The sequence below is a fragment of the Barbatula barbatula genome, assembly GCF_947034865.1.
Source record: "Barbatula barbatula genome assembly, chromosome: 21".
In the NCBI taxonomy this organism is placed as follows: domain Eukaryota; kingdom Metazoa; phylum Chordata; class Actinopteri; order Cypriniformes; family Nemacheilidae; genus Barbatula; species Barbatula barbatula.
The window spans coordinates 17,148,871-17,167,204 of NC_136784.1; the positions used below are offsets into that span (position 1 = coordinate 17,148,871).

The 18,334-nt window shown below is 39.9% G+C and overlaps 1 protein-coding gene across 2 annotated transcripts in view; it reads left to right on the forward strand.

Moving 5' to 3' along the window:
- sema4ab (sema domain, immunoglobulin domain (Ig), transmembrane domain (TM) and short cytoplasmic domain, (semaphorin) 4Ab) overlaps positions 1-18,334 on the forward strand; it is an 89,750-nt gene that overhangs the window by 24,913 nt on the left and 46,503 nt on the right. For both annotated transcript variants that reach the window (XM_079485665.1, XM_079485664.1), the window contains exons 3-4: positions 12,908-13,068; positions 16,700-16,759. In XM_079485665.1, coding sequence (XP_079341791.1) covers positions 12,908-13,068; positions 16,700-16,759 — 221 coding nt within the window. The remainder of the gene's footprint in view (positions 1-12,907; positions 13,069-16,699; positions 16,760-18,334) is intronic.

Here is an 18,334-nt window from a genome sequence, read left to right on the forward strand (position 1 = left end):
GTCATGCAACTGAAATGGTATGATGTGAAATATCGAAGTTAATTGGTAAAGTATTGCTTTTATTTTTTTATTGCTAGTATTGGTGTGGGGTTTTTTTTCGCGGTAGAAAACCACGTTTGCAAAATCAAACTAGGTAAATAGGTGGAACGGGTGATTTTTATCGTCGAGGTATTTATAAATCAATATAAAAGCAAGTCATGCAACTGAAATGGTATGCTGCGTATGTGAAATATCGAAGTTAAGTTACTTGGTAAACAGGTGGAGTGGGTTTTTTTCGCGGTACAAAACCACGTTCGCAAAATGAAACTATTCGTGTAAACAATGTAGAAATCCGAGCACAATAAATAAATAAATATAGATTGTCTTACCGTATCAATCAGTTGAACACTCTCTAAAATCCACTTTTGGTCACAGACGCATGAGATATTCTTCCTCCTGTCTTCATGAAGTTCATGTCACGTTAACAGTTTCTGCTGCGTCACACAGGCAACTTACACGAAACTAAGATCACACGAACCAAAGCTAACGAAAGTTTAGACGAACCAAAGCTAACAAAAGTTTACACGAAACGAAGCTCACACGAACCAAAGCTCATAAAGGCAAATTCACAAAAACTCTTTATATACAGCGAAGGAATAAATATTCGTCAGAACCGCTGGCACATCAAGTTTTCCTGAACTGTCTCATCCGAATTGAGCGCGAATAAAATCGATCCCACAATGCAATGCATTTACAGTATGATACTGTATTACGAATTTAGCGGAATGAAAACAGAAATGTGCTGTATACTTACAGCTGTTCTGTAAAAGATACAGCCTAATACTGTATTATGGAAATACAGTACAATTCTGTACGAAATTCGCTGTAAATTTACAGTAAAGGGTTACAGTGTAAAATATTTAGGGGTTGTTCTGACAGAAGATCTGGGTGGAGGGTTTGATGCTAATTACGGGCCTCTAATCTAAAAAATAAAATCAGATTTACAAAGGTGGAACAATGTCCCATTTACAAGTTTGCACTCTGGGGTGGACTCATTTAGAATGAATATCCTCCCTCGTTTCTTGTACCTCTTTCAATGTCTTCCTATTTGGTTAACCCAGAAACATTTTGATGAGTGGGATAACATATTGGCAACATATATTTGGCAAAATAAAAGGGGTAGGATAAAATACCAAACAATACAATTGATGAAGGAGAAGGGGGGGCTGGGCCTTCCCTGTCTCAGGGACTACTATTATGCTGCCCAAATTAGACCTTTAATCTGTTTATGCTCACCCACTTACTCGGCTGGATGGAAAGATGTTGAAGGGATTACTACAAATACTATACCCATTTTGACCCTTTTAAGTGACAAAAAACTCCAATGAATACCAATATAATTGAAGATGTTATATATGAGTCTCTTCGGAACTCCTGGGATAGAATAATGCAAATATGCAATTTAAAAGATTTGTCTAGAATTTTGAGGTGGTGCGCGTATGATTCTGACTTCAGACCGAACTCCCTTGATGGAAGATTAAAAGGTTGGGTCTCAAAAGGAATTACAACCTATTACTCTCTTATGCACAAAGGAACTTTAATGAGTTTCGAATCCCTACAGAACAAATATGGCTTGGGTCAAGACAATTTCTATAGATACTTACAGGTTAGGCATTATTTTGATCAAAATATAAAAATAGCATTGGAAAAACGCAATTTGGGGTTCCTACAGACTTTCTTAGTATTAACTACGTCAATTTCTCTAAATAAATTAGTTTCTAAGTTATACAAAGCTATTCAGGAAAACAAAAAACCTAACACAGAGTACATTAAGAGGAGATGGGAAATGGAAGGTAATATTCAAATTTCAAAAAAAAGTTGGGTGAATATATGTAGAATACAATGGAACACCACTGGCTCGGACACCTGGCGAGAGTTCTGTTGGAAGAATATGATCAGGTTTTTTATCACACCAGCTCAAAAGAGACACCAGGGTAGTGGAGACTCATGCTGGAGGCTCTGTGGATCTTCAGGTGCCAATCACTACCACATTTTCTGGGACTGCCCATTGTTGAGACCTTTTTGGTTACAAATATGTGACCATATTAATCATACGTTTAGCAGTAATATACCCTGCATCTTTGAAAATGTATATTTGGGCAATGTTGTTGTCAACAACTGGAGAAACAAAGACAAGAGGCTGCTTTGGATTTTACTGGCAGCGAGTAAGAAAACTATAACCAGGAAATGGTTAAAGCCGGACCTCCCGACCATCGAAGAGTGGATCAACATAACCAAAGACATTTATAACATGGAAAAGCTTTCATTTACTCTCAGGTCTCAAAAAGACATGTTTTACCTAATGTGGACAAAATGGTCTGAGTATGTCAAACCCATAAGGTCAGATTTTGTATGAATGTTATAGTTTTAATTTACACATTTTCTGTATTGTTGCTCTTCCCTTAAATGTTCATATTAAAAATGAATAAAAAAAACAAGGCAGCATGGCAGACTTACTCATTACTGCTATTCGCTTCTCCTAAGTTACCAGAGTAAGCGGTTTAAATGCACTTATGGTCGCTTAAACACGCCTTCTCGATTAGCAGAACAAAGCCTGAATGACTTGAAAGGGCCACTCTAGAAAACTCATGACCAGAAGGACAGAATCATGATCTGTTGACCTGTTTTTAAAATCCCAAATACAAAAAAACAAGTTTTACTATTAATATTTTTACTATTAATCGTGTTAGAATAATTCACTAACACGATAGAAAACTTTATGGATTTAGGGGTTATAATGGGAGTTGTATTTGTTTTATGGAAACTATACTATTGTACTTTGCTATTTGGATTAAATTGATGTGACTTAATCTGGCAGCTGGGAACCAATAGAACAACAGTAATTCCTATTAGAATAATGTCCAAAAAACACTACAAAATTTTGTAACTGTTTTAATGGAAACAATTCACATTTCTGTTATGGTTGTTTTTGTTTTATATCAGCAGGGTAACTATACCGATACTGTCAGGTACAGAAGGCAAGGACTCAAATGCAGATTCAAATAATAATGTTTTAATCACAAAGCAAGACAAGAAGCAGAGCTTCAGACAGTTCAGGGCAAAGCAGATGCAAGGTCAGGCAGGCAGGTGGTCAGTCGAGGTGCAATCAGAGTCAGAAGGGGTAATCCAAAAGAGGAAGCAGAACAGGCAAGGGTCGGTCGAGGTGCAAACAGAGTCCAGAGGGAAAAGGCAAAACTCGTAATCCAAACCGGGGCAGACTAACAGAGAGAATCCGGATCTAAGCGGCAGCCCAGTCTAAAACAATAATCTAGTGCAAAAACTATAACTAGAAGAGCGCAAGGTTAGCATAAATAGTCCAACGAGGCTAGAGTGAGGTAGTTAATACAACGCAACAGCAACGAAGGAGAGAAACAGAGGAATATAAAGGGAGGAAAATAATGAGCGATAAGAAACAGCTGTGCACTGCTGAGCCGCTCAGCTGATTGCCAAGCTGCATCAGCTGTGCACATGGAAAGGTGAGTGAGAACATGAAGGGAGATCAAACCCGGGACCTGAAACATACTGTACTCCACACTATTGACAATATTGAGTTGAAGCTTGACTTGAAAATTAAATTGCAGTGGCTGTCAAAAATATTGCAATTAGATATGTTCCTCAAATTGTACAGCCTTACAATGGACTACTATATATGATAAATATTCCCAAAGAGTTATATAAGAAACAATTTATTAACCTACTGCTTCTGATCTTCCTCCTTTGTTGCAACTATTGATGGATCTTCCATAAAACCCTCATCTTACGCTAAGATTCTTGGCTTTATATTCGATAGTACTCTGTCATTTGAGAACCAGGTCGCCAACACCTGTAAAATTGCGTTTTTCCATCTTAAAAATATATCTAAACTACGTCATATGCTGTCACCATCAGATGCAGAGAAGCTTATACATGCCTTTATGACATCAAGACTACATTACTGTAATGCACTATTAGGTGGTTGCCCTGCAGGCCTATTACAAAAACTCCAACTGGTCCAAAATGCGGCAGCTCGAGTTCTTACGCGTCCAAAAAAGTATGAGCATATTAGCCCGGTTCTGTCAACCTTGCACTGGTTACCTATAAAGCATCGCATAAACTTGAAAATCTTGCTTATTACCTATAAAGCCTTGCATGGTTTAGCTCCTCACTACTTGAGAGAACTTCTAACATATTATAGTCCATCACATGCACTACGCTCTCAGGTGTCAGGTCAGTTGGTAATACCTAGAATTTCAAAATCAAGTGCAGGCGGCAGATCCTTTTCTTATCTAGCGCCTAAACTTTGGAACAGTCTTCCCTGCACTGTCCGGGAGGCAGACACACTCTGTCAGTTTAAATCTAGACTAAAGACGCATTTTTTCAATCTTGCATACACTACACTATCATAATATATATATTTCAAAGATCTAGGCTGCACTAGTTAGATCAACCGGAACCAGGAACACTTCCAATAACAACTGATGCATTTGTTGCATCAACGGTGCAGAACAGTACTCTACTCTCAGCCAGTCTTGTCTCATTGTTCCAAGGTTACCAGAGCGGGCAGGATGCAGTCCAAGGTTACCAGAGCGGGCAGGGCGCAATCCATTCCCAAACCTGACAAATGCTGGACGAAGGACGTGGCGAGTCTACAAAACTTCAGTCGCTATTAGATTATTAATGATAATTCTAAATCTAACATTTTATTTTGCCTTGTTGTGCAAGCACTGTCGAGCTTGTGCAGATGCAGCGGTTTTTGCCAGAAGGGAACTGGAATCCCCTGGTTAGGCCTGGTTTCCCTCTGAGGTTTTTTTCTCCTCCAATGGAATGTTGGGTTCCTCGCCACCGTTTGCATACTGTTTTGCACTGTTTGCCTGGCCGGGGGGCTGCTAGAATTTGATAGTCTTATTTAATTAACACTGCATATAGGAATTTTTTGTGTGTCTGATATTTGACCTGTGTTTTGACTTCCATAACCTTTTATGTTTTACTTATAGTCAATGTTTTCTTGTACAGCTGCTTTGTAACAATGAAAATTGTAAAAAGCGCTATATAAATAAAGCTGACTTGACTTGCAGTTTGAGAGCTGGCTGTAACCAAGGCAAGACACAAGGTCACACGAGACTAATGTGCAATTGTATTTCATCGTTTGTAAATCTTAAATCAAATGTGATTAATTAGGCATATATTCATATTTAATATATTTTAATGATGCCCTGCATGTAAATAAGTTACCGTAGAGCCCAGCTTATTAAACAAATCGATCGATCTGTGCAAGAAACTGAAAGTTATTTACAATAAATAATATTTTTTCCTTATCACCAATAAGGGCAGAGCACTTGATGTGGAGACTCAGGCAGGGACGGACTGGGACTAAAAAACGGCCCTGGACTTTGACTAGGCCCGGCCCAAAGCAAACGGCGCGCGGAAACTCGACAACAACAACAACGCCTGGCATGAGTGTCACTAGACTTTAATTGTGGCTCATAATACTATACCATCCAAATTATAGCAATAGCACTGATGTTGACTAGATGTTGTGTTAAAAGCATATTCTTCTAGATTAACTTGAATTCTCACATAGAAATGGAGGTCTCAACACATTGCAGTCCCTCTTGCTGAACCAATACAAAGCAGGTATCTGAAACACACAACACATAGTACTGTATGAGTTATATGATAAATCACAAAGTAAAGAGATTTTAATATATAGTTAACTTGAATACTAATGGATTTAAAAAAAAACGGTTTTATTTCAAGATAGCATGGAATAGATTATTTCACGAGTTCACATCTACATACAATTAATACAATAAAAGGTTATGCTTATTTGGCGTGCTGTCCGGGAGGAGGGCTCCGAGTTCGGAGTAGGCCTGAACCCAGAGTACTCCCCGGTAGTGGTAAGAGTAGTAGATGGAACTAGAAGTGAGGAGATGGGGTGGAGGAGGGATGCTGATAAACTGTCAATGAACAGAGGTAGGTCTGCTGTGTATCTATACCTGGTCATTGAGTTGATTACTGATTGATCTCCACTTGTGCTAATTGAGTTAATTATCTGAACCTGCTCCTCCCAAACTTTGTTAAATAAAACCTCATATAATATGCTGTTATAACAGCATATTATACAATCTATTCCATGCTGTTTTAAATGAATTTATTAATAATCTTAATTTATGCAGTAATTAATCTTACTGCACAAATAATACCACATCTAAATGAAAATACACCATTACAAATGTAACTTCTGTATTGAAAATCATCATTTGTAAGCATTAACTGTAACGTTACCAACATTTTCAAAAGTAAAAGCAAAACATATTTCTTGATATTAGCTACTGCATGTGGCATTTTACAGCTAACATTTTACAGTTTAGCTGTTTTAACTACTGTAAACATTAAAAATGTAGCAACCTGAATATAACTTCCTAACATCATCCCTAGCAAGTAACTCTCTTTCTCCTCTCATGTTCCATACTTACTTGCCCTGTATCTGCCTGTGAGACCAGCACATCTTTCTGTCCCTCATCACTGGTGGCATGTTGCTGCGTAGCTGTCTGGCTCACTTCTTCACTGCTGATAATTTTAAACTGCGAGGTGCTGCGGCTGGCTGTGCTGCTAAATATTTCTGTTAGTTTGCGACATTTAGTGGCTTCAGCATCTAAATTAAAAAAAAAAATATCTCTCGCTTTCCGAGCCCCACCCTTTCCTCCCCTTTATCCGCGGCCGCTTCCTCCTCTTCTTCTTCTTCTCCTTACTTGGCGGCCAACATAGACTGTATAGGCGGCCAAGCAATGCGGCCACGGCCAGTGCAGCTGGCATCCAACTTAAAGGTGCATTGCTGCCACCTACAGTACTGGAGTGTGAAACAGATTAGTGGGTGGAAAAAAACAGGTGATGACTGCGTGCGTAGCGGGCGGGCCCACCAGCCGTCCTGGAGTACCGGCCATTCTGTGATTCTCCAGATCACACAGATGGCCAGTCCGCCCCTGGACTCAGGAGAGAGATAAACAATTGTACCTCATAATATAGCCGACACTTGGCGAACGGAGTTGTCACGTTCACAAGATGGTATGCTCTCCATTGCACAAGAGGGCCTTCTCCCCATCACCAGGACTGCCATTACACATCACACAATACACTTCCCAAAACCGCTGCTGAAACATAAGCGGACTGATTGCTAAACATTATCGATTATAACATTGTAATGTATAAATCATGTGATTAGCTTCATAAGATGTTAATGTATCGTCAGGAGGTGCAGGGATTGTGTTTGTGTTGACTGTCTGCTTTGTGAACTTTTAAACACACAGTTTTCGCGTTGTATAATTGACCAAATCTCGTGATTTCGGATAAAGACTTTCTTTACTGTAATACATTAGTAATGGTGTCATCGACATGGTGGATGGCACGAGGGGGATTTTATGAACAGCTATCCGGTATTTCTCTGTCTTTTTTACCGTATTAAAGTTGTAGTATCAACATTCTTGTTTCTCCAAACCTATTTGTGAGCTTGTGATCAGCTCTACAAATCTCTCAGCAACGGGCGCCTTTTCAATCCAAAATCTATTGGTCCGTTTACGGTCGGATATCTTTTATGGCTTCTTGAATGCCTTTCAAAGGTTTTAATTTGAATTTAAATTGTACTCCGTAACGAGTGTGATTACGGAGTGCTTAATTTGTAACAAAGTACATGTAGAATAACAGATTTACAGTAATGTGAGTAGTTGTATCTCATTACTTCCAACCCTGTCAAGGACTTTTAAAAGGTCGTGGTGCAGTGGCTAGTCGGGGTGACCAATTTTCTTACCTTAGATGGATATAAACACTATGTTGGTAGAGATTCCCTATTTCTTTAACAACACTAAGCAGGTGTAACGTTTGAAACTTAACAAACTTATGAAATAACGTACACAAGAAGGAAGCATCATACTTAATTTTTTAGGATTTTATTATTGTGTATGCTAACAATAGGCTCCATTTCCAGATTATTAATTAGATAAGAGAGATCGGTTACGAATATACATCGTTTACATCAGGGTATAAAATTAAAAGATGTTTTGGAAAAAAATTACGACAAGGTGAATTTGACTGCCCTCAAAATTCTATGTAAAAAGAGAAAACGGCCCCTGCATACTAACTACAACAGCCGCAATCTAGATATAATGAAAATAAACAAATGTTGATTACAGCAATACATTTTGATTTGCTACAGCGGTGAGCATAACAGCCAATCACAGATCATTGTATGAATATACTGGCCAATCAGAGGTTTAAATGATTCACCGGTGAAGAAGTGTTGTGTTGAAGTGCGCCATGCTCACAAAGTTTATCAAGAACAACAACGTACATACACGATGTAAGAAAGAAATTTAATTGTGCCGAGAAGTCAGACTCTTTAATGTATAACCTGAATATACCATTGAGTGTTGAAGTGATGTTGAATGTTTTTTTTATTGCTTTCTACTGTATTTGTGGTGGGAAGTAACACATTTGCCAGTGTTCAATGTCCACAATTCCAGATTGTCATTGATTAATGCATAAATATAGTGTATCGGTGATCCGCTGGCTATGGAACAATCAGACTATAGTGTATATCGTCCAACACTAGTTGGGGTCAGAGTTCTGAAAATGCATAGTGTCAGAGGGATTATAAAATGAAGACTGTTTAAAGTTGATTTTAGTTTGAAATAAGTTGAACTATCAGAATGTTTTGGTTGTTTCTTTCAAACAGCTCACACAGCAACAAATAAAAATTGGCTTTCGGGTGCATCTTTTATAGGCATGACAGTATTGACAATTTCACCACCACTTCCTAAGAAAGTCAGCAGATAATTATGAGGTCAGCACATTCTTCGCAAACCAAGATGTACTGGATCTATTTTGACTGTTCATTAGCATAACTGTTTCTTTGTGAAGTTTGATTTGGTCAGAAAAACAGCAGTTGAAATCAGAGCTTATTGTTAAAAATGTAATGCCTTACAATTCAGAAGTGATATATTAGGAGGAACATTTTACAATATGTGCTTTTGCAAAGCTTTGAAAGCAGTTGCTTAATGTGGGCATGTTGCAGGTAAATTAGGGTTAAAATAGCACTATTTTCCGTTCCTTAAGTAGTTGTAATAAATTTTCACGTATTCAGAAACGTTTAAAAGATAAAATAAAATACTATTATTTATTTACAATCATGTCATTCAAAAATTGCAATTGACTCTGAATATGTGAAATGCATGTAATTTTACCTGCTTTTGTCTAGCCCTATCAGACATGAGGTGCCGTGTTGCATCAGGCGCGATGCAAGTGTTTTTTGCTAGTTTCTGCCCCACGCAGTTATACTGTTCACGTCATTCGCTACGTTTAAATAGCAAATACATTTGCGTCCATTTGTGCACCCACAGGCGTGCTGGTCTGAAAACGAGGCGTGTCCAGGCACATTGTTGGAAATGACAAACTTTGTAGGATTTCTGTGAATTAAAATGCACAGACCTGAAGTAATTATACCCAACAAATTGGATGCCTCTTCATAGAACATAAAATTGTTACTTTTTTATTTTCATGTGCCAATTTATGAGGAATAAGTACTGTTATGGATGTGACAATCCTGAAAATGGCACTTACCTGACTATGAAAATGATGCACTTAAAATAAAACAAATGCTTTACAACCTTGGAGACCTCACTTGGGTATCTGAACCACCAAATGTATATCAAATATATGTGCTGTTGTATAGTAAATTGATTTACATCACACACAGACAATCACAAACGACAAACCCACGTCACACAAACATGCAGCTCGGTCTTAAGCCGCTGTCACACTTGACTTTTCGCTCCATTGACTTCTATTCATCGCGAATGCGACAGACCCGAAACGCATGCCTGCAAATTCACTTCACGTGGGTGCAATGAGACAAATAGAACATGAAAACGTCACGGCATGACCTCTATGTAACCCACATTACCTAGGTTACCAGAAGAGAGTTAAGAGAGATAGACTTTCACATTATCCCTTTATAGCAGCATATGAGTAGCCCCGCCCATTTCTGGCTAACACTGTAAGGAATAGAGGGAGATTGAAAACCGATTAGAACAGCAGCACAGTGTTTTTACCATGAAAAGTTGGAAACTTGAAAGGTTTCGTTGATTTTATCAAAAATACAATTAAGAGCATTCAAGCAACTGCCTTTTAGAGAGATATATGGATTAAATTGCGATGTAAAACCAGTGATTGGATACTTTATGCAGTGTCGAGACTGATTAATATTATCCTGTGAATATACGATTGAATTTCGCTTATGTTAGTGTAATTTTCATTCATTCATTCATTCATTCATTTTCTTCCGCTTATCCGGGGCCGGGTCGCGGGGGCAGCAGTCTAAGCAGAGATGCCCAGACATCCCTCACCCTAGACACTTCCTCCAGCTCTTCCGGGGGGACACCGAGGCGTTCCCACCAGCGTGTCCTAGGTGGGGGAAGGCGTCCAGTAGGCATCCGTAACAGATGCCCAAGCCACCTCAGCTGACCCCTCTCGATGTGAAGGAGCAGCGGCTCTACTCCGAGCTCCTCCCGGGTGACCGAGCTTCTCACCCTATCTCTAAGGGATCGCCCAGCCACCCTGCGGAGGAAGCTCATTTCAGCCGCCTGTATCCAGGATCTTGTCCTTTCGGTCATGACCCAAAGCTCATGACCATAGGTGAGAGTAGGAATGTAGATTGACCGGTAAATTGAGAGCTTCGCCTTGCGGCTCAGCTCTTTCTTCACCACGACGGACCGGTACACCGGTACCCCTGGCTGCGCCTAGAAATTGTGTCCATAAAAATTACGAACAGAACCGGTGACAAAGGGCAGCCCTGCCGGAGTCCGACATGCACTGGGAACAAGTCCGACTTACTGCCGGCAATGCAAACCAAGCTCCTGCTTCGGCCGTACAGGGACCTGACAGTCCTTAGTAAAGGACCACAGACCCCATACTCCCGAAGCACCCTCCACAGGATGCCACGAGGGACACAGTCGAATGCCTTCTCCCAATCCACAAAACACATGTGGATTGGTTGAGCAAACTCCCATGAACCCTCCAGCACCCTGTAGAGGGTGTAGAGCTGGTCCAGCGTTCCACGGCCTGGACGAAAACCACACTGTTCCTCCTGAATCCGAGGTTCTACTATCGGCCGTATTCTCCTCTCCAGTACCCTGGCATAGACTTTCCCGGGAAGGCTGAGAAGTGTGATCCCCCTGTAGTTGGAACACACCCTCCGGTCCCCCTTCTTAAAAAGAGGCACTGTCCCCGACCGCTACGCGATGCTGCAGAGGCGTGAAAGGCCAACACAGCCCCATAACATCCAGAGACTTGAGGTACTCAGGGCGAATCTCATCCACCCCCGGTGCCTTGCCACTGAGGAGTTTCTTGACTACCTCAGTGACTTCGGCTTGGGTGATGGACGAGTCCACCTCTGAGCCCTCAACCTCTGCTTCCTCAATGGAGGACGTGACGGTGGGATTGAGGAGATCCTCGAAGTACTCCTTCCACCGTCCGACGACATCCCCAGTTAAGGTCAACAGCCTCCCACCTCCACTGTAAACAGCGTTGGTAGGGCACTGTTTCCCTCTCCTGAGGCGCCGGACGGTTTGCCAGAATCTCTTCGATAGTCGATAGTCGTTCTCCATGGCCTCACCAAACTCCTCCCAGGCCCGAGTTTTTGCCTCCACAACCACCCGGTTGCTCTTATTTGTGTACAAATTACACAAACTCCACAATGTTTGTGTAATTTTCAAACATTCATTAAATGTTGTGGAAAAGACATTGTAGTGAGGTAGGCGGGACGAGACCCATGATTCTAGGCCTGCGTGAGTGATTACGAGCGTCAGCTGTACACGCACCGGTCTCGTATCGCGGAGGAGATTGGGAGCATAAGAGGACGAGCAACTGGACCGTCAGTGAGAGAGGACCAGGCCTGGATTTTATGTATTGGTTTGTGTGTGTTTATTTCTTCCCTTTTATGGATCTTGTTACAGACATGTTGCATCCTTGAAATTGAGTTACGATTTAAGTTAGCGTGTGAGCTAAAGCTAGCACATGGGAAATGCTAAATGAGATGATATACAATGATGTGTTTAACAATTGTCGCAAAATGAGATATTGTATCATTTTGAAATGTTTGTGTTTGTTATGAAACTCAAACTGATCTACGAACGATTCAGCTAATCTGAACTGAATAATTAGAATCATGGACACTTGCTAATGGGGTCGTTTTCCTCATGAGCTTGCAAAGAAGTTGGTGACTGTCATTCTGATCAATTACAGTTTGTTTATGGTTTATATCTGACATTCCCTTTTGAATTGAAAAGAGAATTACTTATTTTATCAATATAAACCTCTGTTAAATCAAACCTTGTCAATCATTCGCTGGTTTTTCCCTTCCTCCAGTAGACGTTCCTAGCTTCTGATCCTATTGACCTATTATGAATTGTGTTGATGTATGTGGCGTGGCCGTAAAGCCATGTTACGTGCTACATCTAGGTACAGGAAATGTAAAAGATGGAGGAATTGCTCCCCCCCCCATTTTCGCAACACCGTCCGAACGAGTTTCGCATGCTCAAAGTCTTATCTGAATGCGACATGATGTACTTGCCAAACTACATTGCACACTGTGAATTCGCTCTTGGCATAGACTGATTTTTTTGTTGCACTGTACAGCCCTGATAAAGGTCCAATTAGCGGGAAAAAATTATAAACCACCAGAATCCTACAAATAAAAACTTGATATAGATTTTTGGCCACCCATCTAATAAAAACATTAAGCCTTTTCCAACAGTCGTAACAATTGTACCAGCATGAAGAAATGTTTATTTTGCATATGGTTCCTGAATATTAATAGTTTGTTTTTTCTGCATCACAGGTAGTTCATGTCGTTCCCTCACTTTCTTCCAAAGCCCTGGTGTTTACAACAGCACAACACTGTTGCTTAGCAACGATGATAGCACCTTATTCGTCGGAGCACGAGATGCCATTTTGTCCATAGATGTCAGTCAGAGTAACACTATGACCATGAAGGGCAAGGTAAAGTGTGGTTTATTTATTTTGCTGAATCCCAGCTAACCTTATCACGTGATTGTTAAGTAACTGAAAAGTAATCTGATGACCAAACTTTCGTTGTGGTAATGTAAACAATTATGTTGTGACAACTGGAACAGTTAAATTCCTGGATTTGATGCCACAACCTAACTTTTTGACGTTGTCAGTAAGTTATCGAAACGGTGTGACAATGTACCAATCAGGACAGGGTCATAACGTCAGTTACTTATTGACAACGTCACAAAAAGTTACGACGATGAATGTAGCAAGTGAGTAACACATGACTTCACAAAGTTCATTTTAGCAACAAATACGGAAATTTCACTTTTCCAGTTGTCACAACGTTACTAGATTACGTTGTCACAATGAAAGTGTGTTTATCAGTTTACGTATACATATATCGTTGTGACAACATCAGATAGTTATTCATATATAAAGGACAAATGCATCCTCAAAATTCAGTTCATTTATTGTACAACAGTACACAAAAACAATTTATTAACTGTCAAACTAATAAAGAATAAAAGGTTCAAGAAACATGGAACAGGTTTATATAAATAAACAGTGAGTTGTATAACAGCTATTTAAATGCATAATAGTTATATAAAAGCATAAAGACAATGTACATAACATATGATTTAAGCATGCTACAAAATAATTTACAGATAAATATTAACAAAAACATTTTAAATGAGTGTTACTTACAGTTTCTCAATTGCGAAGACATTTCTTGAAAGCTGCTCTCCTTTTCTCTAAACTGTGAACACAAAACCCAATTTTAAAGCTACATTCACAAAACCTCAGACTCTTCTTGCAAAACCAAACTTTCAGCTCAAAACAGTTCAATCTGTGCTCAAAACTGAACTATGTTGTCAAATCATGCCCCGAGTCAATCAAAATTAAAAACACTACAGAACAGTCACTAAACACTACGTAGAAAAATAGAAAACACAATGCTCAGGACATGAAGCTGGAGAAATAAATGTTTGTTTACTGCAGGCTAAATGCATGTTGCAAAACAAAAAACCTGTGCATTTAGCACTTTTACAAAAAGACAAAACAGAAATCTTCTGCATTTACACGTAGCACTTGTAAAAACAAACAGAAATCTACTCAACCACAGCATCAAGTCTCCGTACTGGGTCAGGCCACAGGACTTCATCCACATCACAGGCCACATTTTGTCTGGCCAGGCAACGGGGGAAAAAAACCCCTGGCATGCCGTATCCAGGCTTGGCATGCCTCCACACCTATGTCACCACAGGCAAGTCCCATGGCTTGCAGGAAATTTACCCTGATGTAAGGTTGGCGTTCATATACCTTCCACCGCCATGAGAAGAATTCCTCAATGGGGTTTAGGAAAGGGGAGTACGGTGGAAGGCAAAGATTGATAAAACCTTGGTTCATATTGAACCACTCCCTAACCTGGAGGGCTCTGTGAAAACTCACATTGTCCCAAACAACAACATAGATGGGATGATCATCCTGCTGCCCTAACAGACCATCTCGCATGTTATTGAGGAAAATGAGGAGCTGGTGAGTGCTGTAGGGCCCCAGGTTGGCATGATGGTGGACAACCCCATGATTGCTGATGGCAGCACATAATGTGACATTGCCACCACGCTGCCCAGGAACACCAACAATGGCCCGATGGCCAATCAGATTACGGCCTCTCCTTCTTTTGGTGAGATTAAACCCAGCTTCACCCATGTAAATGTATTCATGAGGTCTTTCCATTGCATCTAGTTGAAAAACCCTCTGTAGAAATAGATATAGTTTTGTAAGTGATACGGCAAAAGTGATTTAGGCCACTACAGTAAATCACTGCTTAGAGTTATCAACATTGAATGTGTCTGGATATATGCCAACCTGTACACACTGGACTCTTTGCTCTTCGACTCTGTCTTATTTGCGATCAAAAGGGACTCTGTATAGCTGTTTCATGCGCAGTCTGTTGCGATTGAGGAAACGATTAACAGTAGAGAGGCTGACACTGTTGATACCCAAAAAATTTACATGGTCCTCAATAATCTTCTGCTGAATTTCACTCAGTTTTATAGCATTGTTCTCACGGACCATATCAACAATTAGGGTCTCTTGGTGTGGGGAGAACATACCTGTCCTCCCACCCCCATGCGGCAGTCTTTCAATTCTACAAAAAGAGAACATGGAGTTACAAAAACTACTAGGCCTACAAACAGTTAGACCAACCCTCCATTACAATACTACAGTACATCGGTACAGTGATGTACTGAAACATATTTACTAACAGTATACTGTGGTACAGTAAATAGTATGTCATAGAGTAATTGCTGTCAACATTTACAAACTGTACTATAATGTAAAAAAAAGGTAATTACCTGTTCTCTTCTCTAAATCTTCGGATTATGGTGGACACAGTGAATCTACTGATGTTTGGTTGTACCCTTTGTCCAGCCTCCCTCATGCTCATACCATGGACAAGAACATGGTCAATCACAGTAGCTCTGATTTCATCAGATATTACTGTTCTTTGTCTTCGCTGACCACCTTGACCTCCTCTCACACAAACTCTTCCTCTCAGATTTCTATCCATTGTAGAGCCTCACAAACTAGTGAAACTCTGAACTGGCTTAATATATATGTTTCCTCACATCATTAGCCACAAGTGTGATCAATTTTGAGTTGTTGTGTTCAAGTGGTGACACTTGTGCTTTAATTGTGTTTGACTTTTGTCACCTGTGCTCACCATTATGCAGCACAGGTGCATCACAATAAAAAAAATGTGTTGGCAAGTTGTGTCTAAACACGTGAATAGTGCTTATGGTTTTGCCAAAAGAGTGATTGATTCAATCAGGGGTTCAGGCAACTGAGCGTTTGGCTCAGACAATAGGGTTTAGTGTTTTAGCAATTGAGAAAAATTGTAATGTAGCTGTTTTTAGTCTTCAGTGCATATTCCGGTTGCCTTGTTCACTCTGCTCTTAACAGCAACCAGTGCTAAATAATTTAAAAATAAAACCTAATAATTACTTAAAGAACATTTTGTACATTTCATACAAACCACTTAGGCTATATGTCTTACCTGAATAACTAAAATATTTGTCTTGACGCTGATCCTGCCACTGTATAAATACCTTAAAAATAAAAAACCTTAAACAGTGCTTTCAGGCACTTCATAAACGCCATTTGTTAAAAAGCAACTGGAGTCTCACCTGATAAAATGAAATTTCCTGTCAGAAATTTTGTTCCAGTCAGTAAAGAAGCACCTCAAAAAAGCGTTTTTACTCTTGTCAGACGGCGTTCTGTCAGCCTACGAGTAAATATTTCATTTAAAATGCGATTTATTTAACTCTTTAATCCACTGTTGTGAAATTAGAACTTCAAAGAAAGGAGCGGCCCTGTTCAACTGTGTGTGCGCTGCTCTGAACTTGACACAAGGTGAATCATGAAATTTCCAAAAAAGAACCAATACGTAAGAGGAACGTCATGTGTTAGCTGGGATGATAGAGATCACTTGGTTGATACGCATCTCGTTATAACGATTGTGTTTCTAACAATACAATGATTGTGTTTCTTTTCTGAGCTTTGTTTAAGGCAGAATACGGTTGACCCTGGTTTTTCTTTGTTTAATCTTTAGATAGACTGGTCACCCTCAGATCAAGATCTAACTGACTGTTCCATGAAAGGCAAAATGGAGGTATGTAAATATGATGAAGGGGGCTTTAAATTAGAGGGAATCTTAAAAAGTTCAGGATGTTTTTAGATAGAAAAGTGACTCAATTGAGTCAAAGTGAGAACATTTTATTTTTTATATATTAATTGTTACAAAGCAGCTGTACATGAACCATATTGACTATAATCAAAACATTAAAGTTATAGTGTTACAAGTAAAAACCAAAAAGTGAACACACACAGAAAACAGACACACACACACAGGTTCACACACACCCGTGCAAATGCACACACACACGCAGTGTGGTTTTAACAGAGAAGCACAAATTTAAGATTTTATTTGTGAAGTAGTTCATAAATTCATCATTAATATGCAGATATCCAAACCAGAAGTCACTGACGAATTAGTGATTTTCTGAATTTAGCCACTGTGTTAAATAAAAACGTAGGGTTTTGCTGGTTTTCTTCTATTAGTCATGAAAATTAGGCGGAACTAGACGATTTTAGGGCTTTCCTTCCATCTAGTACGAAATACCTCTAATTAGATTTTCTTAAAGCTGCACTCAATTTTTCGGGCTGCTTTCTTTAGAACCTGAGAGTATTTATTATACCATGGTGTAGGGCTGCTAACTTTAACCTTCTTTAAGCAAAGGTGAGTGGGTCCTGCCACAGTTAAGAGTGTCCTTGAAGGCCATTCCTAAAGCATCTGTATCATTATCTACATGGATGTTAAAGTCACCAACGACAAGGACTTTGTCTGCCTGCCAGTTCTAGTTTTGATAAGAACTCACCAAATTCTTTATTAAAAGTCTGGGTGGTGCCCTGGAATCCTATATACAATAGCCAGAATTTATAAAAATTTAAATGTTTTATCCTTAGTATTTGGTGTTATTACATGAAGTACCATGACTTCAAAATAATAGTATTTAAAATTTGACTTCTGGGAAATTCTAAAAGTGTTATTGTAAAGTGCAGTGACACCTCTTCCTCTGCCTTTTAGACGAGGCTCATGTTTATAATAATGATCTTGGGGGACAGCCTGTCATGGACACACCAGGCTCCACCCAACTTCCACGCTCACAATCACCCGAGATGTAGCCAGCGCACCTGATCCGCATCACCAATCACCGCACTCAGCACCATAAAGCAGTGATTGTCCGGTCTCCAATGTGGAAAGGGACTCTAAACATGTGGTTTACAGACGTAACAGTTCCTGAATTGCTGACCTTGTGGACTCTGATATCGCTTTGTTTTTCACCTACTGGCTCCAGCATCACCCAACTCCTGGTAAACAAGAAAAGTCATTGGCCATCTGTTTGTCTGCTCAAGAACTATATTCAGTTATATCAATACTCACCTGTTGTTCATTTCTCATCATTGTTAATAAATACCTCTCTGGCTCTTAACCTCTGTCTCCGAGTCTACTTCCCGATACAGAAGACCGTACCTTTCCGTCTCAGCCAGACAGGTATGGATCCCTTCCAGGAGTTGGTGGACTCACTCCGACAGGTCCTCACCCCAACACAAGCGACAACGCCATCACCAGCTCCTGCACCTGTCACTGTAGCTTCAACTTCTCCATACCCTGCCAGTCCCATGG